Source organism: Mus caroli, chromosome 9 (genome assembly GCF_900094665.2).
Source record: "Mus caroli chromosome 9, CAROLI_EIJ_v1.1, whole genome shotgun sequence".
Taxonomy (NCBI): Eukaryota; Metazoa; Chordata; class Mammalia; order Rodentia; family Muridae; genus Mus; species Mus caroli.
The window spans coordinates 40,191,464-40,218,643 of NC_034578.1; the positions used below are offsets into that span (position 1 = coordinate 40,191,464).

General features: G+C 52.9%; 1 protein-coding gene across 2 annotated transcripts in view; it reads left to right on the plus strand.

Annotated features, from left to right (window-relative positions):
• The window catches only part of Trim29 (tripartite motif containing 29), a 36,075-nt gene extending 9,159 nt beyond the window's left edge, over positions 1 to 26,916 (plus strand). Inside the window, exons 2-10 of one of the 2 annotated variants that reach the window (XM_021172568.2) lie at positions 1,139 to 2,055; positions 9,672 to 9,767; positions 10,695 to 10,928; positions 12,474 to 12,672; positions 15,131 to 15,232; positions 17,395 to 17,487; positions 19,900 to 19,995; positions 22,717 to 22,793; positions 25,912 to 26,916. In XM_021172568.2, the coding sequence (XP_021028227.1) occupies positions 1,249 to 2,055; positions 9,672 to 9,767; positions 10,695 to 10,928; positions 12,474 to 12,672; positions 15,131 to 15,232; positions 17,395 to 17,487; positions 19,900 to 19,995; positions 22,717 to 22,793; positions 25,912 to 25,974 (1,767 nt within the window). In that variant the 5' untranslated portion in view covers positions 1,139 to 1,248 and the 3' untranslated portion in view covers positions 25,975 to 26,916. The remainder of the gene's footprint in view (positions 1 to 1,138; positions 2,056 to 9,671; positions 9,768 to 10,694; positions 10,929 to 12,473; positions 12,673 to 15,130; positions 15,233 to 17,394; positions 17,488 to 19,899; positions 19,996 to 22,716; positions 22,794 to 25,911) is intronic. The other variant, XM_029481840.1, reaches the window with a different exon arrangement.
• The last annotated feature ends 264 nt before the right edge of the window (positions 26,917 to 27,180 follow it).

The following is a 27,180-nucleotide window of genomic DNA, read 5'->3' on the forward strand; positions in this document are numbered from 1 at the left end:
AATCCCAGGCCTGTAATGGGCTGAAGCCAGTGTCCTCTTAGTGCCTAAGTTTTATCTCTGTCAGAAGGCATAGCCGGGACTCAGGTGGCAAAGGCAGCCAGGTTGGGGGTGGGTTCCCCAGAGACCAGACATTGATTCTTTCCTTTGTCTACAGCAGGTTTTTTGTATGACTCAGAAAAACCTGCACACCTTCTCTTCTTGGCCGGGCCCTATGGAATGACCTCCAAGATACCACAGTGGGTGAAATGTTCACTGGGCAAGCATGAAGACCTGATTCACTCTCTAGCACCATGTAAACACTAGATGTGGTGTCCTGTATCTGTAGTACCACGGATAGGAAAGAGACAGGCAGATCCAATGGCCAGCTCCAACTTCAGCATGAGCTTCTGCCTCAAAAAAGGGATGTGCAATCGAGCTAGATGTTGGGAGACAGACACATACAGAGGCATGAGTACACACACACACACACACACACACACACACACACACGGGAGGGGGACAGAGAAAGAAAGAGACAGAGTCAGAGAAAGAGAGATACAGAGACAGAGAGAGAGAGAGACAGAGGCAGAGAGAGAGAGAGAGAGAGAGAGAGAGAGAGAGAGAGAGAGAGAGAGAGACTGAGGATTGTAGAGGCTTAAATAGGCTCAGACATGTAAAATACCTAAGACATCAGTTGCAAATTGGTTAGAATCAGTTGTGCATATAAGACCCGGGCCACAGCTTCCCTCAGAATATGCTGTCCTAGGGTGGAGACTTGCTTTTGATGTCAAGCCCGCAAATTACAAGGCGATTTGGCTTGTGTGACCCAATTAAGAAGCCTTCTGTCCCGTGAACCTCTGCGGACACCTCACCTTCTGCCCCCAGGGGCAATGACCTCCTCAAAGCCTGCCCACCTGTGAAAGAAGAGGCTCCGCCTTCCCGCCTGAAGTGCATCTGATGAAGCAGCCTAACTGGTTGTCAGTGGTGGGAAGTAATAAAACTGGGACATAAAAAACACTTCTTTAAAATCTCGGGCTAGGGATGAATGTGCAGGCGTGGCCCAGGTTATTAACCACTCTGCCCCGCCTGTCTCTCTGGGCCCGTTTTGTCAGGTTGCTCCTCCTATGGCTCCTCCTCCTGCCCCACCTTCTCCCCACAGGTGTGTCCCTGGGCTCTGGCTGCCAGCCCCACTCCGTGCCCCGAGACATCCGCTGAAGTCACCTGCCAGGAGACCCCAACCAGCAGACACAGGCTAGCAAGTGACCTACCATGGAAGGTGCCGCCGATGCCTGCAGGAGCAATGGGGCCAGCCCGGAAGCCAGGGACACCCGCAGCCCACCGGGTCCCAGCGGCAGCCTAGAGAATGGTATTAAAGCAGACAGTAAGGACACCAAGACAACCAACGGGCACAGTGGGGAGGTGACAGAGGGCAAGACCCTGGGCAGTGCCCTGAAGTCAGGGGAGGGGAAGAGTGGCCTATTTTCCAGCAATGAGTGGCGCAGGCCTATCATCCAGTTCGTGGAGTCTGTAGACGACAAAGGCTCCAGTTACTTCAGCATGGACTCTGCGGAAGGCAGGAGGTCCCCTTATGCGGGGCTCCAGTTGGGGGCTTCCAAGAAACCTCCTGTGACCTTTGCTGAGAAGGGGGAGCTGCGAAAGTCCATCTTCTCCGAGCCCCGCAAACCCACGGTGACCATCGTGGAGCCCGGGGAAGTCCGCAGAAATAGCTACCCCAGGGCTGACTCCAGCCTCCTGGCGCGGGCTAAGTCGGGCTCCGAGGAGGTGCTGTGCGACTCCTGCATCGGCAACAAGCAGAAGGCCGTCAAGTCTTGCCTGGTGTGCCAGGCTTCCTTCTGTGAGCTGCATCTGAAGCCCCACCTGGAGGGCGCTGCCTTCCGGGACCACCAGCTGCTCGAGCCCATCCGAGACTTCGAGGCCCGAAAATGTCCCTTGCACGGCAAGACTATGGAGCTCTTCTGTCAGACCGACCAGACCTGCATCTGTTATCTCTGCATGTTCCAGGAGCACAAGAACCACAGCACCGTGACGGTGGAGGAGGCCAAAGCAGAGAAGGAGGTGACTTGCTAGGCCCCTCGCTGCCTTCCCTTAACCCTCCCACTTGGACCCTCACTGGGGACTTAAGGCTTCATGGTGCTCTGCTTTTAGGAAACATTTATTCCTCCTCTTCATCTTCATCCTGGGGGGGAGGGTCAGAGGTCACTCTCTAACTTCCAACGATCTTAAGAGGGACATCCCGTTCGAGCCAACAGAAGATTACACGCTAGGCAAAGCACACCAGATGAATCCTAAGTCGGGCTGGAGTGTAAAACGGAAGGATTCAGAACTCTCTGCTTGGCTGATCTGTTGTCTGTCCCTCTGTCTGTCTGTCTGTCTGTCTGTCTGTCTCTCTCTCTCTCTCTCTCTCTCTCCCTCCCCTCCCCCTGTCCTCACAGGTGATACTAAGGCAGGAAGACTCTAAGAGGGGACTTGAGGGCTCCTGAGTACCCTTTTTTTCTGATTCCAGGTTTGCACTTACAGTCCTGCAGCTGCTGGCTCTGCCCTAATCTGGAAGTCACCCCACCCCACCCCACCCCACCCCCATCCCCTCCTCTGCTCTCAGCTGGGCCCTGTGCCCTTTGTTTGTGTGGCTCCAGCGGACAGGTCTGTGCCTGTGGGTGGACAACATTGGATCGAGAGCATGTGTGGGTGGGTGGATGTAAATGTGTGTTTTATACGCACTCGGGTGTCTGCGAATGTGGGTGTCTGCCCCTATTTATGTATGGGCTACGTAAGTGTGTTTGTGTGAATTCCCTGTGTGCAATTAGGCACACGGGGAGGAGCAGAGGCAAGGCAAGTGGAGACTTGTGGGTGTGTTGCACCTGGGGACGGTATTCTGGGTTAAGGCCCAGCTGTGGCCACTGGCCTTGTCCCTTCCTGAGCTCACTCACCCAGTAGCATGTGGCCTGCCCAGGGGCAAACCTTCCTGGTGGCCAGGGCAGGGGCTTTACTTTCTTGTCAGCTTTTGTACCCCAACGGGCTCCTCTTTACCTAGCTCCGTGATCACATGCTTGCCGGTCACTGACTCTGTGCCTCTTGCCACTACCCTCGGGCCGCAGGTTCTGAGTCGCAGGTGGGAACAGACTCAGACATCCTCTCTAGACGCTTCATTTGGCTTCTAAAGGTGTCTTCAGCTTCTCCTGTCCCTGGCCCCAGTGTCCTCTGACACCAGTGTCCCCTGGCTCCATCCTGGCCTTTAGCTTCAGGATGGGAGACAGAGAGAGAGAGCGTGAAGCCATTCTTAGGGACTGTGCTGGGGAATTCAGGACAGAAGGAAGGCACCGGGAAGCAGTCTCAGGCCTGGTGTACAGACGGTGCCAGTCATGAAATGTAAGACAGTGACTAAGCTCCCTCCATGTGAGACCGAGGCATGGGTTACACCAGCGGTTCTCAACCTGTGGGTCAGATCCCTCCGGTGAGTCTCTATCTTAACAAACAAACAAACACCACTGCTCTAGACTGCGTTCATGTTTCTCTGTGAAGCCGAAGAGTCTCTGAGGACTCTGGGGTGAGAAGGGGGACAAAGCAGATACAGAAAGCAAAGGTTTCAGGTCCCAACTCCCCCAAAGCCTGGTATACATGCTGGCCTCTTTTCTAGGCAAACTTTGGTTCCACTGTGAGCATCTGCTGAAGGGCTGATTCCAGAGGGCAGGAAGGTGTGGGCATTCTAGCCTAGAGACTCAAGAGCTTCCGAGTTTGCTATTCTCAGCCAGGGGCTGCTGTAGGGCTCGGAGAGTCCTTGACTCCGATGGCTTGGTAAAGAAACAGAGTCTCAGACATACAAACAAGATGGGACACCCTCCCAGGTATGCAGAAGCATAAACACGGAATTGCAGAGGGAGAATACCAGGCTTAATGGAGCATTCTCAGTCTCTCGGTCTCCTGTTCACCCTGCAGATGGAGGGAGGGCACACCCAAGGGAAGGATGGAACCTGGCTGGAGAAAGCTGTGCCTCAGTCCCACTTTGGGAGGGAAAGGGATACTGGAGTAGCTGCTATGGTGGGAACTTGGGGTAACCTGGGGTAACAACTCACCTGTCTGTGCTCTTGCAACACTAGGATAGACAGAGAGGAGTGGGATTGAGCATCCAGGAGACAGCATGGAAACAGTCTGGGGCTGGCTATTATGGGATGTTGGACTTGGGGGGACTTTGACCCAGAATAGGGGAGGTGGTTTGATGGATTGGGGTGAAGCAGAGTGTCAATTCTGGCATTTTCTGAAGGCCTCCGAACCAAACTCAAACACCAGCTCCTGCATGCCTTTGTGCAAGGAAGCAGGCAGAACCAGCTCTGCAGGCCTGCTGGTGAGGCCAGGTGAGGTCATTAGGCAATGTCTAGGTTAGTTGCACAAAGCTGAAGATGACACCCAGGGCCACGGGCACTCATCTCCCGGACCTCCAGCCTATGTACAGACTTGGAGTACAGACTGTGCTGGGAAAAGATCATGTGTTGTAACACATAATAGTGGCCCTTTCCTCTAGTGAATCTCAGTGCTTCCCTCTCTACTCTCAATGTCCCAATGTCCCATAGGTGCTCACTGGTCCAGCTTATACCTCTGTGTTCTCTCAGGCTATGATAGGAGATAAGATGAAGAGGGATATCAGCATCCTATTTATCCATCGTCCTCCCTAACCATTCCGAGTCCCTCCAGCTACAGCTGCCTGCTCCAGGTGGCCCTGTCTTAAGGTGCATTTGACCTGGTCTCTGGGTTGACATCGTTGGCATAGGAAAGTGTACGCTGATGACATTCAAACTGGAGTGCTACCCCAAAGGGCTCATACTAAGTGACCTGTCCACATTCTAGACATCCTCATCTGACTCAGTTCTCTTACTTTGCCTTGTGGCTTGATTTCTCATCCTCTTGCCCAATTCTTTGAGCAAGGCTGAGCCACTAGGGTACCAGGATAATGCCGCCACTGGTCCTTGGGTTGCTTGCTGTGCTCATTTGGAGAGGAAAGCTCCTTGAGCAGATGGTGGGGACTGGGGTTCAGGAAGAGGAGCCAGACTAAAAGCTGGGCTATTTAGAATCTCCCTGGTCATTTTCAGGGTCTAGGTGTAAGATGGGGGCATGATCAGTTGGATGACGAGGGGAATCTATTAAAGGACTGGAAAGTGAGAACCAGGCAGGTGGTTGGCCATCCAGTCTCTATGGAGCTCGAGTGGGTCAGGGTTGGGCTCAGCATTTGCATGATTGCAAATGAAGCAGTCCTGAGGGATGGAGGGCAGGCTCAGTGATGCAGGGACTCATACAAAGGCCAGGGATGAAGAGCTGAGGTAGGGTGGGATGGAGGGTTTCTCTCTACCACTTCAAACCTTTTTCCCTAGCAGGATTAGAAGAGTCTTCTTGTGATCATCAAATCTAGGGGCCTCCAAACAACAGGCTGCAAGTCGGGGGTCACTCGGTGATCTGTTAGAACACAGAGTCCCAGTCTCTGCTCTGAGACATTCTGGTTCCCCCGGATTCTAATGTGTAGCTGGGCAGAGTAAGGTAGCCCAATTCACCACAAGGGAAATGAAGCTAAGGGGTGGGTAGTGACAGCTGTAGGGCTCCTCCATGGTCTGCAGATGCCAGGATGAAGCCTCGAACTCTAGCTGGCACCATCCTTTAACCTGAGGCAGGAGGAAGCCAAGGGAGTGAGAGGGGACACCTCAGTGAAGCTGGTGGACAGATAGGAGGCCATTTGACATGTGAGCATAGAAATATGAAATCTATTCAGCATTTCAGATCCTTATCCAGGTAATTATTATGTGTCTGAGAGTACAAATTTGGCAATTAACTGGCTCATTTGGTAAATGTCACAGCCCAGGGCCCATGCAGTTAATCCAGGCTGACGGAACAGCTTGGCCGGCCAGGTTCTTCTTTCCCGGGGCCCTGCTGGTCCACGGGTCTAGTGCTTGACTGTGTCTACACTTGATCGGCAGTCTAGGCTGAAGCACCTCAGGAAGTGCCATCCCTCTACTCTCAGGGGGCTTCTACTTACTCAAGGCCACAAGAATTTTAATGCTGAGCGACCCACCACAAAGGTCATCCTAGCCTTCACAGAGGAGAGGCCCCAGACAGTGTGGGAGAAGGGAACAAAGGAAGCATTTAGGGACAGGCCTGGGCAGGGTGTAGAGAAAGAATCGAGGAGTGGGAGGAAGCCAGGAGGGAGGAAAGGGGAGGGGTGGAACACTGGGGCCTGTCAGTCATCTGGAGCATCTGGGGGAGGGGTAAGGGGAGTAGAAGAGTGATAGCTAGTGTGTGTGTGTGTGTGTGTGTGTGTGTGTGTGCAGTAGGAAGGGAGGATTGCTGAACTTCACCAGCTCCAAAGAGGAAGGAATTCGTTAAAGGACAAGGTCTATGTCCTAGGAATGTCTAGACTCCTACCTCACAAGGGGCTTCTGAAGACCACAGAACAAGAAATGAGCCCCTTGATTATAACTTGCCTTTACATCTCTTTCTCAATGTGCACACTTGGACCGGCTACATAGCCCCTTTAGGTTTTGGTTGCTGCTTCTGCAGTGTGTGGCTAACACCACTGACCTCCACAGGGTCTTTGGCTTGTACGAGATGCTCAGTAGCCCAATGCCTTTCCTCTACCTATCTATAATCATGGTTTCTTTGGATATCCTGTTGTTACTTTCTATGCAGAATAAACCTGACAAACACTAAGAAGATCTGAGGCACATCCCTAAGGATCTGGCTCTAACACATGTCCTCAATGGGACAAGACCCCCCCCTAGATAGAAAAGGAGCCATTACTGTGACACTACTTCCAGCCCCAGGAATACACTGTATCCTGCAGGTCTGGTCTTGCTGACCATGGTGTAGGTACTGGACCTCTCCCAGCCCATGTCTGACAACTTTAGAACCTCAGAGAAGAGGAGGGCCAGTCTCTCCTCTGCCCTGACCCATTCTGCCACCCACTGATGCAGACAGCCTGTCTCCGCTTCTGATCCTGCCCTTGCACGTGCCCAGGCTGGTCATCTCCTCCTGCCAACATAGGTGGCTGGGCAACACCCCAACTCTCCTCTTCAGACCTCAGATGGCCCCTGCCCTCCCCCTTCCCTCCCTGTCTTTCATAACTGTGGACTCCCAGGAGCTGATATCTCTTTGTCCTTAGCTTATATGCTCCATGGCCTAAACTGCATTGAGCTCTATCCCTTGGACTCAGGACTGCCTTCCTTCCTCTTGGCTAGCCAATCCAAGGTAGAGCCTTCAACCAGCTGTAGGCTGGCCACACAGCTCTTGATAGGTGTCTTTGGTACTACTGTTCACCTCCAGCTCCTAAGTCTGCCATTTATCTTCTTCCACTAGCAGGGCTTTGCCTGTTCTCCACCTTTTCTACCTCTTTCCTGCTTCCACCAGGGTCCTCCTTGCAAGGGGATATCTTACACTTTTAAGTCTGGTGTCCCAGCCACTGTCCACTCTGAAGTCTGCCCACATCCTGACTGTGTCTATACCACATCTGGACTCCATCAGTCCCCACGTACCAGCCTCACCATCTAACATGTCTCAGTCACCTGAGCACGTCTGCCACTACCCTACTTGCTATGTCTACTGTCTTGCCCCACCTGGGAGGTGCCGTAGAGAAGTGGCCATGGGGACATTACTCAGTCAGTGCTTACTCTGTGCCAGGTGCTTTCTGAGAGCGTCACTTGGTGATCCCCATCTCTCTCCTACACCCTTGGTAGTGGGTATGGGTGCTCAGGTTTCCTCCACAACACAAATGGAGCTAGAGCACAGGGAAGCAGAGGAATTTATAAGACCCCACAGACTGCTTGCGGGTGGCGGTTAAGGGTCTCAATCTTGGATTCTTATTCACGAGCTTTGAGTGAGCCTATTTGAAAGGCTTAGCTGCAAAAGATGGGAGGCCTCCTGCTCTATTTGGACCCTGGTCTCCCCCAGGAATTCTTTAGGGATGGAAGAGTTGCTGGGACACATCCCTTATCCTTATCTTTATTACACACTTTCTATGCCTATTCCTCAGGGTACAGAGCTTCTGCTCAGGCCTGGACCACATTAGGGTCTTTAGATCACTAGCTCTACAAGTGTTGTTTCCTGGGCATTTTGATTCTTCACCTCAAGGAGCAGAGCTGGAGGGTGAGGGCTTACTCTCTTTGTTTCCCCCACCCCTGCTGCTACTGTGTCTTCTCTCAAGCTTTGTTCCAGAGACCCAGCCAAGTCCCCACCCTCATCTTCTCCTGCAAGCCTGTCTTCCTCTCTGGCGATGGTATTTTCCATGCTATGGGTTTTCAGATTTTGGCGGTGGGACAAGTGCTTACTGAGAACATCCTAGACTCTTTTTGCTTGGAGAGCCTGGGAATATGGTGGTGGTGGTGGACAGGTCATGGAAGCAGGACTTCCTGTCTGGGGGTGGGGGTGTCTGTGGCTCCTGAGTCCCTGTTTTCCACACCTCTGGACACCATTTTTAAAAAGCCAATGGGAACCTATTTACCATTAGAAGCCATGCTCTGGGGATTGTTGCGACCATCCCAGGGCAGTCCCTCAGCCTCGGCTACAGGCGCTCCTTGGTTCCGTATTCTGTTCAAAAGCAGCTGTTGATGCTGCAGGCCCAGCTGCTCATGACGCCCTGCCAGGAGAGCTCACCTGCCTCATGGCTTGTGATTTCTTCACCTTAGCCAAGGTGTTCTTGTAGGTTTCCCAGGGAGATGGCTAGAGAGACGGGTAAGAGTCTGTTTTCGAACCCCAGTGGTTCTGGGAAGCTCTGAGTCATGCAAGACCTCCTTGAAGGATCACCTCTTTATCTTCCAAGCTGGACAGGGCTTTGGGAGCCCAAGTGAGGCTCAGGAGGAAAACAGAGGTGCCTTTGACTCATCGGATAGCCTTGGCTTTAGCTTCACACCTCCAATCTGCCCCAGTGAGAGCTACTTTTCAGAGGAGGGCTTTTCCCCACATGGAAGTCAAGGGTGAGCGTAATCCTGATGTCTCAGTGCCCTCCTGATAGAGCTTCTTCCAAGCCCACCACAGGGTCCGACACTCTGTGAGCCTCTGAACATGGGTCTCAGGTCCTCTCCTCCCCTGCCTGGTCTCACCCTGTAGTTTTTTTCCTTCAGGGAGCCTGGGGGAGTGTTCCCATCTTGCCTACACTGCAGATACGCTCCCTTTCTTATAAACAGGTTTACAGCTGTGCCTGCCTAGACGGAGTCTGTGCCGGCGGCAACCCCAGCTCTTGCTTGCAACACCAGGCCTGCGTCATGCCACAGAAACGCTGCACAGGGTTTCTGCTACAAGACACTCCCTGGGCAGGGTTCCACTGGACTGGGCTGAGTCCAGATCATCTTTTTCACCAATGGCCTAGGCCCACTGAAGGGAACCAGAATCTCCCACCTTTCGGGTTAGGTAGGAAGGATCTAGGAGGCTTAGGTCCTATAAGGACACAGCCAAACTGCTCAGCCCTAGTGGTCCATTAACACAGAAGCATGGCATTGGATACATTGCTGGATTCCTAGTCACTAGCACAGAGCCCAGCAGATCTGAGGTACTGATAACATGAGCTGAGTGAAGAGCTATACAGATGCATGGGGAATGTGCCTGAGTTTGCTCTACGGTGAATCACGAGCCTGGGTCTCTGGTTCTGTCTCCCCCACCCCTCTCTGTCCCTGACAACTGCAACCTCTATGCTTTCCCTACAGACCGAGCTGTCACTGCAAAAGGAACAGCTGCAGCTGAAGATCATTGAGATTGAAGATGACGTTGAGAAGTGGCAAAAGGAGAAAGACCGGATCAAGGTGAGCAGCCCGAGGCTCTTCAGCTATGCCCTCACTTGCCTGTGTTGTTGTAGAGAAGCAGACCTCTGCTGCTGCTCCAGGCTTTGGCCCAGGGCGATACCCATATTTAGGCTCCTCCCACCCCCTTTGACATTCCCTCCCACTTCCCTTCTCAGCCTAGGACATTGAGGTGGGCTTTTCCCTATCACCTGAGCCAGCCAACAAGACCCTAGAGCCATTCCTCCTCCACGTATCTTCCAATGTCATCTAATGGCTGCTCTGCCCACCAGACTACCCAGCTACTAAATACACATTCTTTTCTACTTGGGCCAGCATGGTAAGCAGTATGTCTGCTGTGGCTTAGATAATTGCAAACCCATCTAAAGATACTGACTGCGGAGCCTGGCCTCAGGAACAGCCAACTGATTTACTTTCCAAATAATGTTTGCGCTAGTCGGGGTTTCGGCAAGCACACCCTGACTTGTGGGAGACTGTGGGGGCTTGTAGAGAGTCACCTGAGCATGGAATAGAGGTTCATGTTGACCTACCCACAGGAAAGAGCCAAGGTAAATAAGGAAGAGTGGGCCATAAGAAACACCTGCAGACAGATGTGCAGGTGACACACACCTGTCATCCCAGCACTCAGTGGGTAGAGGTAGGAGGATCAGAAGCTCAAAACCAACCTTGACTACATAAGAAGTCTGAGGGTAGCCTGGTTTACATGTAATCCTGTCTCGAGCTACAACAATAACAGAGCAATCCACCTAAAACAATAACATACACACTGGCATGGTTATCCATAAGAGGCATCGCCCAATGATGCCTTCAAATGAGATTGCAGACAACTGTCTTGTCAAGTCAGGTCCTGGGGTTCTCTGGTCTGTTAGAAACCTAGGGGGTTTTTCTTAATGCAACTCTTCCTCCTCCCTCCCCTGACTCTGGACCTAGAGCTTTACCACCAACGAGAAGGCAATCCTGGAGCAGAACTTCAGGGACCTGGTGAGGGAGCTGGAGAAGCAGAAGGAGGAAGTACGGGCTGCACTGGAGCAGCGGGAGCAGGATGCTGTGGATCAAGTGAAGGTGATCGTGGATGCTCTGGATGAGAGGGCCAAGGTGCTGCATGAGGACAAGCAGACCCGAGAGCAGCTGCACAACATCAGTGACTCTGTGCTGTTCCTGCAGGTAGACAACTCCACCATTCAAATCCTCGGTCCCAATGCTCATCTCATCCAGTCTCTCAGGCCCTCATTCACTATTCATCCATGTACGATTACTCACTGCCCATTGACCCACTATCCATCCATTTATCCATGCATCCACTCATTCCTTAGCCATTCACTACCTATCCATCTACCCACTGTCAATCCATTCGTTCTTCTTTCCATTTCTACACATCCACTCACCATCAATCCACTCGCCCATTACCTATCTGCTCACTATTCATTCAACTATCCATCCACCCACCCATTACCATACACTCACTATCCATCCACCCACCCACCCACCTATCCACCCATCCATCCATCCACCCACCCATCCATCCATCCACCCACCCACATATACACCTATCCATCCATCCATCCATCCATCCATCCATCCATCCATCCATCCATCCATCCGTGCCTACAAATATGCCCACCTATCACCCATCCACTCTTTACCCATCCCCCCTCCACTCACTGTCAACCAACCAACCCACTCATCTATCTACTTACCACCCACCCACCCACTATTTATCCATCCATTCACTACCAATCCTCCCGTCTATTTAATTTTCTATCCAGTCTATCCTCTCTACTACTCTTAAGGATGGCACGCAAATGTCACCTTGCACCAAGTTCAATTGCTATGGACCAACAGTGTTCTAGACTTGATAAGAAAGAGTTCTGTGATTAATTAGTAATGCCTGCTTTGGGAAAGGGAGGAGTGGCATGAGAGAGCATTTCGTACTTGTTATCTTTGATCTCGCCTGTTTGTGTATTCATGCATCCATCTTTCTGTCTGCTAGAATGTTTTGATACTCCTGGGCAGGCAGGACTCTATCAGGTGCCGTGGTGAATAGAGAAGTATGAGACATGGTTTCTGCCCCCAGGCAGCTGCAATCCAACTGGGAAGATAAGACATGTACAATTAGAGAACAATATGGAAAAGTGTGTAATTAAGTGATAAAGCATGTGGCTCAGGAGATAAGTGCCTATGGAAATTCAGAGAAGGGCTGGCGGGCTGGAGCAAACTAAGGACAACCTAGAAGAGGAGGTGCAGTTTGGAAAGGGTCTTGCAGGCTGCTTACGACTCAAGGAGGAGGGATGCTCAGGAGAGGGAGAAGGGATATGTAAGAACCAAGAAAGACTGAGGCAGGATTGAGTAAGCCTGTCAAGATGGAAACACACACACTGTTCTGGTATTTTCACCCACCTCTTTACCTTTCCCCTTAAAGTCTACACAGTCTGTGTCACTTTCACAACTCCCCGAGTATGTATGTTACGTACACATCGGTGCTGGGAGCCCTGGAATCTCTCATCTGAATGCTAATTTGGTCAAGGCTGATTTTAGCTGACTCATCTGTCCAGTGAGGAAAAGCAAGGCTAGCTATTGAGCTGATCCCAGAACTCAGCCCTTCTGGCTCTCCGCACAGTCCCCAGCTAAACTGAGAGTTCCCTTGCAGACCAAACTCCCCAGAGCTCACAAAGACCGGCAGAGTCAATGACTGCTTTTCTTTCTCCATAGGAATTTGGTGCATTGATGAGCAATTACTCTCTCCCTCCACCTCTGCCCACCTACCATGTCCTGCTGGAGGGAGAGGGGCTGGGACAGTCTCTTGGCAACTGCAAGGATGACCTGCTCAATGTGTGCATGCGTCATGTCGAGAAGATGTGCAAGGCTGATTTGAGCCGCAACTTCATCGAGAGGAACCATATGGAAAATGGTAGGTCCTCCCTTGTCTACAGGTCCGAGGTTGAGTGTGTTTCTCAGCCAATTCCTGCTACCAGATATAAGACAAGAACCTGGTTAGCTGACACCTCATGGTCCCTGTTCACTCATTCATCGGACACGTTCAGCTTCAGGCTCAGGGATTCTAACATACCCCCCCCCCCCATCAAACTGGCAGCTATTACAAAGGATTCTAGAGTGAAGAGCCTCTGGAAACTGCTGTACAGGTGCCTCCTCTGTGGGCCATTCACTAAAGTCAAGGGCTGGTTTCATTCAAGTCTCCATCTGACTGTCAGCTCTAATCTGGCAGCTGTATACTGCTGCTGCTTGAATGGGCTGGCTTTGAGTGGGTGAGTTAAGGGCTTCATAAGTAACCCAGAATTACATCTGGGCTTGGAGGGAGGGAGGCCTGTCACCTTGACCGTGATGAGTAGTGTTAAGCCCACAGGCTAAAATTGGCCTGGTGGTGGGTTGGAGGTGACTTGACGTGTCTCTCTGACTCATCAGCCCGTCTCTGCGTCACGCTTTTCCTCTGTGGAGATCACCTGAAATACCTCACAGAAAGACTCCTGAGAACCTGCCCTGCTAAGCCCTTATTCCACCCAATCCCACTCCCTTTAGGGAGTACCTGAAGCCTGGGTACTTTCTCCAAGGCCAAGCCCCAATGGCTCAGGCCCAGTGCAAGATCTTCCAAAGCAGCTCCCTTGGCCCTCGTAGCCATCAGCACCAGTGGGAGTGATTCTGTCTGGTCTCCAGGTGCAACGTATCATTCTTCTCAGAGAAGAAGGCTAGGAGTGTGCAGGGGACCACACATGCATTATCCCATACAGTGTCCTTGTGAAATATGGGGGCGGGGGAGTGAGCATTCAATCACACCTAAGGACAGATAAGCCATTTTAGCAAGACAATCATTTGGCTTAGAATGGCACTCAGATCCTGACAGCCTTTTCCTAATGGCAATAGCCATGATCCTAATGGGGCTGGTGACAGCCAGTGTGATTGAGGGCTCCCCTGGACGTAGGCATTATGTCGAGTTCTTTCCTTCCTTGGCCTTTCTCTATTCCCTGGTAGGGTGTTGCATCTTGCAAGCGTCCAGGTTGTTATTTGGAGAAGCAGCCTTTCAAAGGGCCCCCAGCCAATGGGGAGGACATAGTGTTGGGTTTCCCACTGTTCATCTGGATGCTATGGCTTCTCATCTTAAACTGGGCCACTACCACTGTTGACAGCAGCAGCCGTGGTTTAAAGAAGGACCATTATATTCTCTGTGGCACAAACCTTGCAGGAGACTCCCTGGGTATGGTTTGGGCAGATGCAAGAGGACAGTCCTAGCTAGGGTAGGATAGCCTGTGGACCTCGTAGGAACCACCCAGCCTCCTGGTGGCTCATCATCCCATTTCTAGGTCACGATGATTCTTGCCACAGTCTCTGTGCAGGTGTGGTCCGGCGTCCTATATAAGGTGTGGAGTGTGATGGTGGCAGGGGCGAGGCTGAGTGTGCTGACTAAGCTGCCCTGCACCTGTGCTGCAGGCCCCGGGGAAGCCTCCCTTGCCAATGTCATGCTCTTGTTACCGTTGGCTGTTGGCTGGATGGTATCTGTTATAGGAGATAGAGGCTGGGTAGCATGTGAGTCAGGCCTTGGAGTGACCATCTGCTGCTCCAGACCAGGGATGCATTGCACCATCCCAAGCCCAGGGCTCAGAGGTACCAGGTCACCTTCAGAGATCCCTGGTTTAGTGGGACCAGGGCTGGACAAATACCTTTAGTCTACTGGGCACCAGGATCCTGCTAGATGCTGATGGAGATGGAGATGGAGATGGAGATGGAGATGGAGATGGAGATGGAGATGGAGATGGAGATGAAGATGAAGATGAAGGATAGGTCTGAGCCATCTACTCCTTACCTGAGAGAGCATGGGAGGGCTGGGGAAAACAGCAGCCAGGAAGTAGGGATAGGAGAGGGATGGAAGGCAGCAAGGTAAGGGTAGAGTTGGACACCGAGAGACAAGGTTGTTGGGATTTGAGAGTCTGCAGCTGTGTGCAGCTTACCCTACACAGCTGACTGGATCCCTGGACTACAGAGGCCAAGAGAGAACCTCAGTCCACCACCTGATACCGCCAGCAGTGGCTGGGACTGAAGTGGAGTGAGGGATCAAACCCCTTGACTAGTCCTATCTCCAGCAGCAATCCACTACCCCTTGATTTCCTTTTCTGTCACATGGAGATGTCCATTCACATCTGCCCAAGAATTGACGTAGAGATCAAATAAGAAATGTGTATCTACCATGTACCCAATAGCCTTCGCTAGGAGACGTGTGACTGGAAAGTAGCTCACTGGAGGAGCCGGGTGCATATGGACACCGTGTCGTCATGTTCTCTGTGAGGGTTTGACTCTTCCTGTGGGCTAGCTCCTCTTCCCATCTCTCCCGCTGCTGACCTGCCCACCCTCTCTTCCAGGTGGGGACCATCGCTACATGAACAGCTACACCAGCAGCTATGGGAACGAGTGGAGCACGCCTGACACCATGAAGAGATATTCCATGTATCTCACGCCCAAGGGTGAGGGAGTGTGCTACCAACGGTAGCCGTTCAAAGCCCCTCTCGGACTGGTGCTTCCTGGGCAGAGTGACGATGACTCAGTGTGTCTGGCACCTGCATTAGTGCTTCCATTCATTCAGGGGTGACACGTGTCCTGGTTTGGTGGCAGGTTATTCAGCGTGCTGCTCGTTAGATGCATCAGTCCCCTAAAGCAGCTGGTCACTCCTGTAGCCTCTGTCCTTCAGTGTCTTCCAGACTCTCCTCTGGTGGGCCAGAGTTATGTAGAACTTCTGTCCAAGTTGCAAGCAGTGAGCCCTGGGTAGTGAGCTGCTGCCTCCAGGGCCAATCTGCCCCTCTGCATTTTCCCCGGAGTCACCTGCCTCCTTAGCCTGCCCTCCAGGGGGACAGCCTAGGCCAGGATCTGCCTGCCCTTGGTTTAGAATAGTCTGGAACATTCTTAGAGGCCAGCAACAAAACACAACAGTGCATGTTGCTATAAGGGTGGATGTCCCACACCACAGGCCCAGGGTAGAGGGGGTATGCAGGTGGATGTGGGAGCCAGGGAGTCTAGAGAAAAGTGAGGGTGCTAGAGAATGGAGGGTGGAGCGGGAGGGGGAAGATCTGGAAAGGTGTTTAGCTGGAGAGTGGAGCCAGAGGCTCTGAGCAGTTGCTGACAGATAGATAAATCCACAGGACTCGGGATTGGAAGAAATGAGCTCATCAGACAGGAAGTTCTGCACCCCGCCTTTCTTAACAACACCTGGACTTTCTGGAAGGTTCTAGGCAGCAGAGAGGTGCCAGGATTTCCCCTCTGACATCCCTAGGGTGAACCAGACTCTGACATCAGTCCTGTCCCCTCTCTCTGCCCAGACCTCCACTCTTACTTAGCCAGTTTCATGAAAGGACAAACTGTGCTGGCCAGATCCCCAACATCTCTCTCTTTAAAAGTCCCTGTCTGCCTCTTACCAGCCTGGTCTCTCTGCTTCCAGCCCTGTGTGGTTAAGGGCTAGCCAGATGATAGTGTCTAAACCCCACTGATGGGGCCGTTCAGTCTCCACTGGCTTCGGCTCGATTCTCTCTGCATAAGGGAGACCCAGGGACAGAGTGGTCCAACTGCTGTTCACCAGGTGTAGGGAGTGCAACCTCCTACAACAGCTCCCTGAGAGTGCCAGGCTGAATCAGCCTGAGGCTGGTCACTGTTCCCTTTGGCCTGTGTCCTTCTGTGTGAAGAGAGGCAGTGAGACTCCAGGGCTAGGAGCTTTTCTGACTTTGACTCTGGGCCTGTGAGTCAGTTGTGTGACATCTATAGGTAGAAGAAACAGGTTCTTCTGGTGTCCCTGCCCTGTGGGGACAGGATTGGTAGGACACCTGCAACTCCCAGGCTCAGGGTAGAGGAGAGGCATGGGAGGATCTGAGAAGACGTCAAGAGGACCAGAGAAATGGGGCCACCGAAGGCTGAGCCTGGAAGCTTAGAGTGACTATGACCCCCCTCCCTTGGAGAAATTAGTTCCCAGGCTCAGGAAGGAGGGCTTTCTGCCCAGTGGAGGGGGCAGGGCTGTGATGGCAAAGGATGGACAGGCAGGGCAGGGCCGGGTGAGTCAGCAGTGGGTTGGGTGTACGGTGACTAGGCGAGAGGGTAGAGACAACAGGAGGGCCCTGACTAGGGGCTGTGTGGGAGCACAATGCGGGAGAGCAGAGAGAAGCCACAGGCTGTGTTGACAGGAGATCCAAGCTGGTCCATTAGCCTTCGTAGGAGGCTAGGTCATTGGGGGAGGACACAAAACCTCCCCCCCTCCCCCCACTGTTGTCATGCCTCTTCTTCCTCCTATGACCCCAGATCCCAGCCTCTGCAGTGCAGGAGCGTCGCGTCTCAGCCTCCTGCTCTCAAAACTCCTCCATAGAGTGACCGAGCATCTTAGTGCACCCAAGACACCCAGAAGTCTAGTACTCTGGGCACTGTAGCCAATAGTGTCCCCTCTGCTTTCCAAAGGGTCCCCTTCTGGGTGATGAGTTTTGTGACTACCTCAGGCTAGACCCAGGGATTGTTCCTAATGGAAGAGTCCAAAGGGCTCTGGGGGGGAGGGGGATGTTTAGGATACTAAGAGTCCCCTCAGCAAGTGGGAGTCCACAGGTCCCGAGTTGAGTCAGGACCACGTTTCTGCAATGATGTTTCTGCCCCACAGGTGGGGGCCGGACATCCTACCAGCCATCCTCGCCTAGCCGCCTCTCCAAGGAGACCAACCAGAAGAATTTCAACAATCTGTATGGCACAAAAGGTAGGCAGGGACTCAGCTTACAGTAGGCAGGGGCAGTGTAGGTGTGCAGGTGGGAACCTGGGATGGTGGTGCCACGGCTGAGTCATGGATAGAATGTCTTGACTACCCAGTAAAAGAAGTGAGGGAGCAGGATGGGCCTCCTGAGCCGAGAGAGAGAGAGAGAGAGAGAGAGAGAGAGAGAGAGAGAGAGAGAGAGAGAGAGAACTGCACTGCCTTATGCAGAACTGCATGATGTCATTGGTTAGGCTGGGGAGGAGCTAGTAAGACTCCGCATCTTTAAAAATTCCCAGGCCGCTTGTTCTTTTCATCCCTGAAGGATGGGTTGGGGGGAATGGGGTGTCTACTCTGAGGTTAGTTGTGGCAGCCTCTCCTAGTGAGCATCAGGACTGAAGGCCCACGAACCTGAGTTGACTTCTGCACTTGCCGGTAGTGGCTAAAATGAAATGCAACTGGAAAGGAAAGCCTGACCTGACACGTGTGTGTCGGGAAATCACAACAGCTCCTTATACAGAACTGGGTGTGGGGGAGGGGGTGCCTTTCCCAGGGGAGCTGTCAGATACATCCTGCTCCGAGTGCTAAGGAGAACACTGTTCCAGGTCAGGATCGTGGTGTGCTCACGAAGCCTCTGTTTTGGGGGGCCTGATTTTGCGATGGAGCTTTTGGGTACTACCTGTCATGGACAGAGAGCACTGGGCCAGTTCGGCTAGGCACCCCCAACCCAGAGACAGTCCTAGGAAGACCCCCTTAGTAAAGAACAGACCCCTGAAAACTGGAAGGTCACTACACTGCCATCTGGTGGAGAGGGCGACGCCCCGCCTCTTTACTGGTTGTTGAGATTCACAACTGTGGAGGCGGGGGAAGCTAGCTCAGTTGGTAAAGTATTTGCCACACAAGCACAAGGACCCAAGTTTGACTCCCACCACTTCCGTGCAAAAGCTGGGCGTAGCTCTGTGCGCCTGTAATCTCATTGCTAGAGAAATGGAAATGGGGAGTCTGGAGGTCAGACTGACCAGTCGGCCTAACCAAATAAGCAAGTTCCAGGTTCACAGAAGACCCTGTCCCCAAAACAATGTGGAAAGTGACTGGAGACACCAGAGGTCCTTACAGCTGACAGGCATATTAAACTCAGTGCTTGCAAGCCGGCCCGCCCACTACCTCTCCCCCATCCACATACAAAAGGTTTACAGCTGTGGCCAAACCCAGCAAGAATCTCTGGGAGAGAGAGCAGCAAGACAGTGACGGTACATGGGTCTGCAGAGGTGTATCCTTGTGTCCTGACACTTGCTGAGTGAGGTCCCTAAATCTAACTTTAGAGTGGCTACTTGCCCCATTTCACTCCACTCATCCTTCAGGGACAAGAGGAATACATGGGCTTTGTGGCCACTGCTGCAGATGGAGCCTGACTTAGGAGGTACCCAAGGCTCTCTGCTGCTGAGGAAGAAAGAACTTGAGGAGCATGTCCCATTAGTGGGGACTCCAATGTCATCTTGATGCCCCAGCTATTTCTCCCTAAGATCTCTTCCTCAACACCACAGAAATCTCCTTGCACATGGCTCTCTGTTAGCCTGTTCACCCCACACAGAGGATGTCAGGCATTCTGTCAACAGTCTCTGTCCCCAAGTGATAGGATGTATTGGTATTTATTTGCTCATTTATTAGCACGTGTGTCCATCAATCATGTGGTGAGTGTGTTCTGGTAGGCGTCAGTTTGATGCAGGGCCAACCAAACCTATCCCTGGCACCATAGGAGACGAACAATTAAACAGCCAACTATAGCCCAGGGTCCAGACAGGTCAGGGTGACAGGAGGGAGCAGGTAGAGGCACACAGGGAACTCAGGGGAGGTGACAAGGAGACCTGCTATGTCAATTTGCTGAGGATGGGGAGCAAGGACATGTCCCACGTAAAGGCTCATTTTGAAGCTAGTATTAGAGGAAGTGAAGTCACAGCTTGGCTGGGGTGTCAGGAAGTGGGTGAGAATGGGGGGCACCTGTGGGCTGTGTCATTATTCTGTGCCCTTATTCTGAGAACAGGAGCTGGCAAGATTGCTTAGTGGGTAAGGCCCTTGCTGTGTAAGCCTCATGACCCCAGTTCGATCCCTGGGACCCCATGTAAAGGTGGATGGAGAGAACCCAGAGGCATCCTCTTGTAACACAGGCCACTCCGCATCCCCTATGAGTTACTAAAGAGTACAGATCACCCTCTCATTCTGAGGATGGTGGCCTATAGGAGCACACCTATCCTTCACACACCTTCCATAGCAGGGAAGGCTGGGCACAGGTGATGTAGGCATAGTGGCATCCTGACCTCGGAGGTAGCCAAGGAACCAAGAGTCAAGGGTCTGATTGATCATGCCCTGGTCCTTCTCCATGCCTGCCTACCTGGGTTTGACGTGCCTTCTCTGTCCCGCCAGGCAACTATACCTCCAGGGTCTGGGAGTACACGTCCACGGTTCAGAACTCTGAGGACATGCCCACGGTGCAAGGCAACTCCTCCTTCTCCCTGAAAGGTGAGCTCACTTCCTGCCCCTCGCTTTGCTTACAGGCCGCCCTGCTTGAGTCTGTTCCCTCTCTGGCTCGTTCCTCCCTCACACACTCTGGAGGCGAGGGTGCCAACCTAGATGGAAGCCGGGCCTGTGGTGCGTCCCAAGGCAGGGGAGGAGGCTGGGTTATGGTGGTGTTTCTTAGGGATGACACACATACTGGGTCCTAAAGATGGGCTGGGACAGCAGGAGAGTACTCACTCTGCCTCCGTACCCCTCCTGGCCCAGACACTTCTTTTGGGCTGCTTCCCCAGCCTCTCTGCTATGGAGCTGATTTACCTCTGTTTGCCCAGTGACTCCCAGCAGCTGACTAGACCCCAGGTCATGCAGCAGCCCCCAACTTCCTGTATAGACATCTTGTAGCAGCCTGAAGGGGCGAACAGGCTTCTCAGGCCTAACCCTCTTTTGCTATACTTGGCCCTCACCTACCTACTTTATCCCTGGGGGTCTTGAACAGGTTGAATGGGCTACATCTCCTTTTCTCTGGGGTTAGGCCATCTTGAGTGTATAGTAGGTCAGAGTAGGTCAGGGCCCTCCTGTCTGTCTCTAGGCCTTAGAGGCAGCTGTGATGAGGAGGGCTTTCCCTTCTCACTACACCCAAACACTTATCCCGGAAGGAGCAGAGGCTTGTCTCTTGGGATGGAGAGGGACACTGCCCTTCCATCCCCTCCCCTCCAGCAAACAGTGGCCTTTGAAGTGGCTTCATCACCTTGTGGTCCAGTTCAGGCTAGGGCACAAGAGACCCTAGGGAAGTCCAGTATCTGGGTCAGGCGTGGGACACTGTGGGACTCTGTGGCAGGCTAGGGACACTGTGGGACTCCGTGGTAGGCTGGCTCCCAGGTGCTTACCTGCTCCTTGCTCAAGCCTAGTCTGAAGGTCACATGGTGCAGAGGGCAACAGCTCTTAGCTCCAGCTCTGGCTGGCTCCGACATTTCCCATCAGACTGTGTACAGCCTCCTGCTGAGGCCCTCCTTGGAAGGGCTTCTCACTTCCAGCGAGTTCATGGCAGGCACCTTCAAGCTGACTAGAGATGGCCTAGCCAAGTTGCCCTATGTGCCAGCATAGCCCGCAGTTCTGAGAACCCCTCCTCCCACACCCTCTGCCCAGTCCACAGGGGGAGCACAGGGCCCCAGAGAGGTGTTAGAGCCTCAGCCTCCTGGAAGCCTGTACCCACACCACTGCTAACACCTCTCTCTCTCCCAGCAGGCACTGGGAAAACCCCCTATCAGTTCACAACCCTGGGACAGGCCACTGCCGAGTTTTCCAAGCCCCTGGACCGCAGTGGGCTGTTTAAAAACAATCCCGGTATCTGCCTGCTCCCCATCCCTCCCCTTCCTCTGTCATAGAAGGGCAGGTGGGCCATGCTATGGGGGGGTCTCTGCCACTGCTAGGGAGTCCTGGGTCCTGTTCCAGAGAGAGAGAGAGAAAGAGAGAGAGAGAGAGAGAGAGAGAGAGAGAGAGAGAGAGAGAGAGAGAGAGAGATGCATGTCCCCTGTCCCCACCATCCTGGCTCCCTCTCTTTGGACTTCTGTCTGCTGCCAAGGCTGGTCTCCTGGGCCACCCCGTCCCCACCCTTAGCTCTTACGGCTGGTATGGGTTTTTCTTTCTGGAAAGAGAGAGGCCAGGTCTCAACTTCCAGTTTTCATTGTCACCCAGGACCCGTAGAATCTTCTCTTTCTCTGGCAGCTTCCACCCTAGGTGCAGGGACAGCTCCAGGGGTTCTTGCTCAGTGCAGGGGGAAGTTCTGCAGGTGGTAGGGCCCACTGCATGCAGCCACAGCCTCGCTGGATCGTGGCTGCCAAATACTGACCCCGTGAATCTCTCTAGCTTCTCATTCTCCAAGTCATGGGCGATCTGCCCTGCCGCCGAGCAGGCTTTCCATTGTGTCTCCCTTTATAGAGTGCCTGGGCTGAGAAGGAGGGTGGGGAGGCAGGCAGCCTTACCCTGGCTACCCGCTTCTCATCAAGTACTGAGAGCCACCTGCTGGGACCTTGGGCTTGCTGTCTTAGCCTTGAGTGACAGTCACACTGGCCAATGGCTGACCTTCTGTGGGTTCCTGGTCTGCTGCTGGTGAGATGTGAGATGACCAGAGCCAGGCAGAAGGAGTGGAATGATGGATTTGGAGTCTGGCAAGCCTTGGTTTCTAGTTCTGATAGCTCCTTGCTGCGGGCAAACTGCTGAGCTAAAAGAAAGGACCAAGCAGGGGCAGACACTCACATGATGCTTGGCACAAGTGGGGCTCAATAAATGACCCTCACAGCAGAGCCAGGAGTCCCTCCTTCTGGGCAGTGTTGGCAGGGGCTGCTGACTGACTGAATGACTGTCCTGGACTCTGGCAAAGGGACAAGTCTATGGTTGTTAAGCCCTCTGGGCCAGTGGGTGGTGATCCTGGCAGCACAGTGCAGACCTAGACTGAGCGACAACATTCTCCTGATGTCTGGCCTCATCCATCTGACTGGCTCCTCCTCCTTCTGTCTGTCTTGCTGCCTCCTTCCTTTGCCTCTCAGGATGTCCAGTTGGCAACCGCACCGCCCCAGCTGCTGCACACCTCTGCAGGTGGCTGAACTTGGTCTTGGGCTAGATGATGCTTGGGGGTCACTTTGGGGCAGGCATCGAAGCTGCTCCGTCTATGGGGCTCCCTGATTGCCATCCAGGGCTCCTCCTAACTGGAGCATTTTGTCTTCCCAGGCTATCCCTCCCTCCTCCGGAGCCAAGTTCCCAAGGCCCAGCCTCAGACTTGGAAATCTGGCAAGCAGACTCTGCTGGTGAGTATGGTGTACCGGGAGAGTTGCCAAACATAGGCGTGTCCAGGGACCTGGCAACTGTGCAGGCTTTCTGAGTCTGTTTGACAAGAGTGACTTTTCTGGGCCATGCTGGGAACATGGGAGGCAGCAGTGACCCTTACACCAACATGTAGCAAAGATAGAGAAATGGACTTACAGGCAGGGGACCAGTAACTGCACACTGCCTTTGATCTCGGTTTAGAGCCTGTAACACGGGCATCCCATGTTTGTATTTGAAATGATCACTGCGTATCGATGGTGGCTTGGTCACCAAGAGGCATGTGATTGTGATGGGCGTCACTCCTAGGGCTACTTTCTATTTCTGACAGCATAGAGGCCATTAGGGGTGATGGTGTGTGTATGGGGGCCGGGGAGCTGGAAAGCTAGAAAGGTATATTCAGAATTTACTCTCTAATAACTCTAAGCTGGGGCTATTAGAAAGCAGCACTGGAGGGGGGATGTGGCCGAGGGACCCAGACCATCTGCTGGCACCTCAGAACCACAGACCCTTTTCAAGACTCTCTTCATTCTTGTATTTATGGGTGCACTGTCACTGTCTTCAGAGACACCAGAAGAGGGCACCAAATCCCATTACAGATGGTAGTGAGCCACCATGTGGTTGCTGGGAATTGAACTCGGGACCTCTGGAAGAGCAGTCAGTGCTCTTAACCACCGAGCCATTTCTCCAGGCCTTCTCTTCATCCTTATAACGTGATGATGAGATGAAGTGCCCCCCGCTTCCCTGTGGACTGACAGTCTTATCCGTGCCTGGGAATAGCATTGATCACAGACTGCCACCCTGGAGGCTTCATCTCCCCTAATGCTTCCCTCACAACGGCTTGCTAGGTCCTGAGAGGCCATCCAGTGAGCCATGCAGGTAGCACCAGGGTTTTGTTGAGATGGGGGTGGGGGTCAGAGCCCTCCCTTCAGCTGCTTTTGCATTTTGAGGTCAGAGCATGGGATTTGCTGTTCTACAAAGAGCGGCTGGGGCTGGTTTAATTGAAAAAAAGTCTTTAATTTGTGGGCGAAAAGAGCTAAGTGATTGCATGTAATGCAGAGCTGGGCCCAAGGGTGTCGAAGCAGCAGGACTGTGGGAAACAGATAATGGGAGAGTTATCCCTCTCCCTCCTGTGCACCTTCCTGGCTCTCCAGCCTCCAAGGCTCCAGCAGGACAAAGCTGTGCTGTCCTACTGTGACACCTAGTGTTGGGAGGATAGAGGCCAGTGTAGTAGGAGGACTGAGAGCCAGGCTGCCTGGTGCCTAGGCCTTAGCCAGCACCAGCTTCCTATGTGATCTTGTGTGAGTCGATCTTCCATGCCTCAGTTTCCCCGTTTCTAACATGAATTCTGCAGTTTGGGTGATTTCATAGTCCTTCTGACTCTCACATGTGGTGACCCCACATATGAGGATGTGGGATGGAAATGAGCACCCCACTCACCCCCTGCCCCTGCCTCTCAGACAGCAACATTGTTCACTGCATTGTTCACTGCCTGCAATCCATACACTATTGACCCAGCCTTTCTGAAAGACAAGTTCTCGCCTATTCACCTTACCCAAAGCACGGTGGACTTCTTTGGGGCTCTGGAATGGACCTGAGGGCTAGAGAGACCTGGCTCTAGGCTTTGCTCTATTACAGTAGCCCTGTAACTTTGTCAATGCCCTGTTTTCCTTCTTGAGCCTTAGTTTTGTCTTCTGGGAATCAATGGTTTAGCTGGAGTCTGGGCTGAAGACCCTCCTGCCCTGGCCTTGCCTACGCCTGATTTCTACTATGCAAGGGTGTCAGACCAGGGCTTCTGGGAGGCCCAGAGTGGCTCTGTGCCTGACCCACTTAGGGACAAGGCTGATTCCTGAGACCCTCCAGAGGCTGGCAGTGCTTGTACTGGCCAGGGACATCTCTTTGCTCTTCCATGCCAGCCGGGGGTGGGGGGGCTGAGTTCTCAGTGGGGGTTAGGAGGAAGGGAGAAAGGGGCTGAGTTCCCTGAAATTGCCATATGACATGATCCAAAGAGGAGGTCAGGAAAGCTCTGGCAAGAGAGGCTGGAGCTCCACGATTGTGGATGGTGGGGAGGGAGCACAGCGGAGGGAGGACCTGGCATAGTGGTGTGCTAATTCTGTACCCTTCTGTCAGCGAGAGTCAGCAGAGAGAGCATAATCCGACACATGAAATACTTGAGATCCAAGAATAATACCAGGAAGTGGAATGGAGCAGGGGGTGGTGGGGTTTGGAGTCCAGTCTCTGGGTCTCTCATCTTGTTCCCCCTGTTCAACTAGCTGGTGACTTAGGCAAGTTGCCCAGCCTCTCTGTGCCCTGGTTTGCTTACTTACAAAGTGGCTGTGATCATAGTCGCCTATTTAATTGGACGGTTGTAAAACCTAATTGAGTCTGTCGATGGCAAGCCCTTGGCACGGTGCTGTGTAGTTTTGTAGAACACAAAATGCTATAGCACACGGTGGCTGTGGTGACATCAGGATATTGGGTGGGTGGGTGGGTGGGTGGGGCAGGGGATGATGTCCAAGCTCATATGCTAAGTGGCAGGGACAGACTCTAGTTAGAATTTGGACCCAGAAGTTATGCTATCACCAGCCATCTCCTGGTAGCAAGATAGATCTTGCAGGCTGCTTCAGAGTCTAGGTTGGGTGGGCAGGTTAGGGGTTTCTCAGACCATCCGGCTATCCTAACTGTCTTAGTCAGGGTTTCTACTCCTGCACAAACATCATGACCAAGAAGCAAGTTGGGGAGGAAAGGGTTTATTCGGCTTACACTTCCATGCTGCTGTTCATCACCAAAGGAAGTCAGGACTGGAACTCAAGCAGGTCAGGGAGCAGGAGCTGATACAGAGGCCATGGAGGGATGTTCTTTACTGGCTTGCCTCCCCTGGCTTGCTCAGCCTACTCTCTTATAGAACCCAAGACTACCAGCCCAGAGATGGCACCACCCACAAGGGGCCTTTCCCCCTTGATCACTAATTGAGAAAATGCCTTACAGTTGGATCTCATGGAGGCATTTCCTCAACTGAAGCTCCTTTCTCTGTGATAACTCCAGCTGTGTCAAGTTGACACAAAAATAGCCAGTACACTAACCAATCCTCTCTCCCTGCAGTCTCACTACCGGCCATTCTACGTCAACAAGGGCAGTGGCATCGGATCCAACGAGGCGCCCTGAGTTCAGGACGGAGGAAGCTGCACTCCCCCATCCTCCCATTGCTCCTGCTTTGCAAGCTGCTGCTCTTTCTCCCGGGCAGGAGCCCAGCCCCACCCTGCCCTCACATAGTCTCTGGCAGCCCTACGGGGCACTCTTGATTCCTCTGCTCCTTTCTGCTTGGTGACAGACAGTCACTGTGACTTCTAGGTGTGAAGCCAAGAGACCTACCACAGGGGCGTGAGCCAGCTGGGCTCCTTTCCCATATACTAGGCCCACACAGTGCTGGTCTGTCCACCTGCACAGGCTCTGTCACGTCAGGCTTGGTGACCATTTCCCTCCACTAGGTACCTAGTTACGGCAGCCTCTTTGCTCCTGTTCCTTGGGCTCATGTTGTATTGACAGCCTGAGCCTGTCAGGAGGAGATGGGTCCCGCATGTCCTCTTGCATCCTCCTTACTACAGTATGGCTGGTCTTGGCCACGCCTTAGAGGATGCTCTCAGCATCTTGGTTTTTTCCTGGTCCAGTGGAGAGGTTCTGCCATGTCCTCTTTGAGGCTGCAAAACCGGAGAATGGGCTGTCCTATCTGGCAAGAGGATTGTAGCCTAGATTTTCTCTGCCATTGCTTGGAAGAGCAGTTCCCCAGGTGCGCCACAATTCACTCATGAAAATTGGCCTGTAGATGTTCACTACTATGGGAATTTGATGCTCTTCATGGTAATGGCCAGCAGGAGGGCTGGTAAGAGTGGTGTCACTTAAGATGTACCACCCGTATCAGGAGAGCCAGCCTCCATCCATGTCACATGTCACTGGGCTTTGAGATAGCCAAATCAGGAACAGCACTGGATGTTGGGAGCTTGTCTCCCACTCTGGGCTGACAGGGCCTCATGAGCCAGCTTGCAGGGGTGGGGAGGGGCACTTTTGGCTTATGCTTCCCCCTCCCTGAATAAACCGTTTGTCTCTTTACAACAACTCTAGTCCTGAGTGGATTGTCCCTCAGGGTCACAGGGGCCTGTATTACAGCCCCCCATTACTTCTTTTATTTATTTATTTATTTATTTATTTATTTATTTATTTATTTATTTATTTTTGAGGCAGGTGTTTCTCTGTGTAGCCCTGGCTCTCCTGGAATTCATTCTGTAGACCAGGCTGCTCTCAAATTCACAGAGATCTTCCTGCCTCTGCCTCCTGAGTGCTGGGATTAAAGGCGTGCGCCATCCCCATTGATAT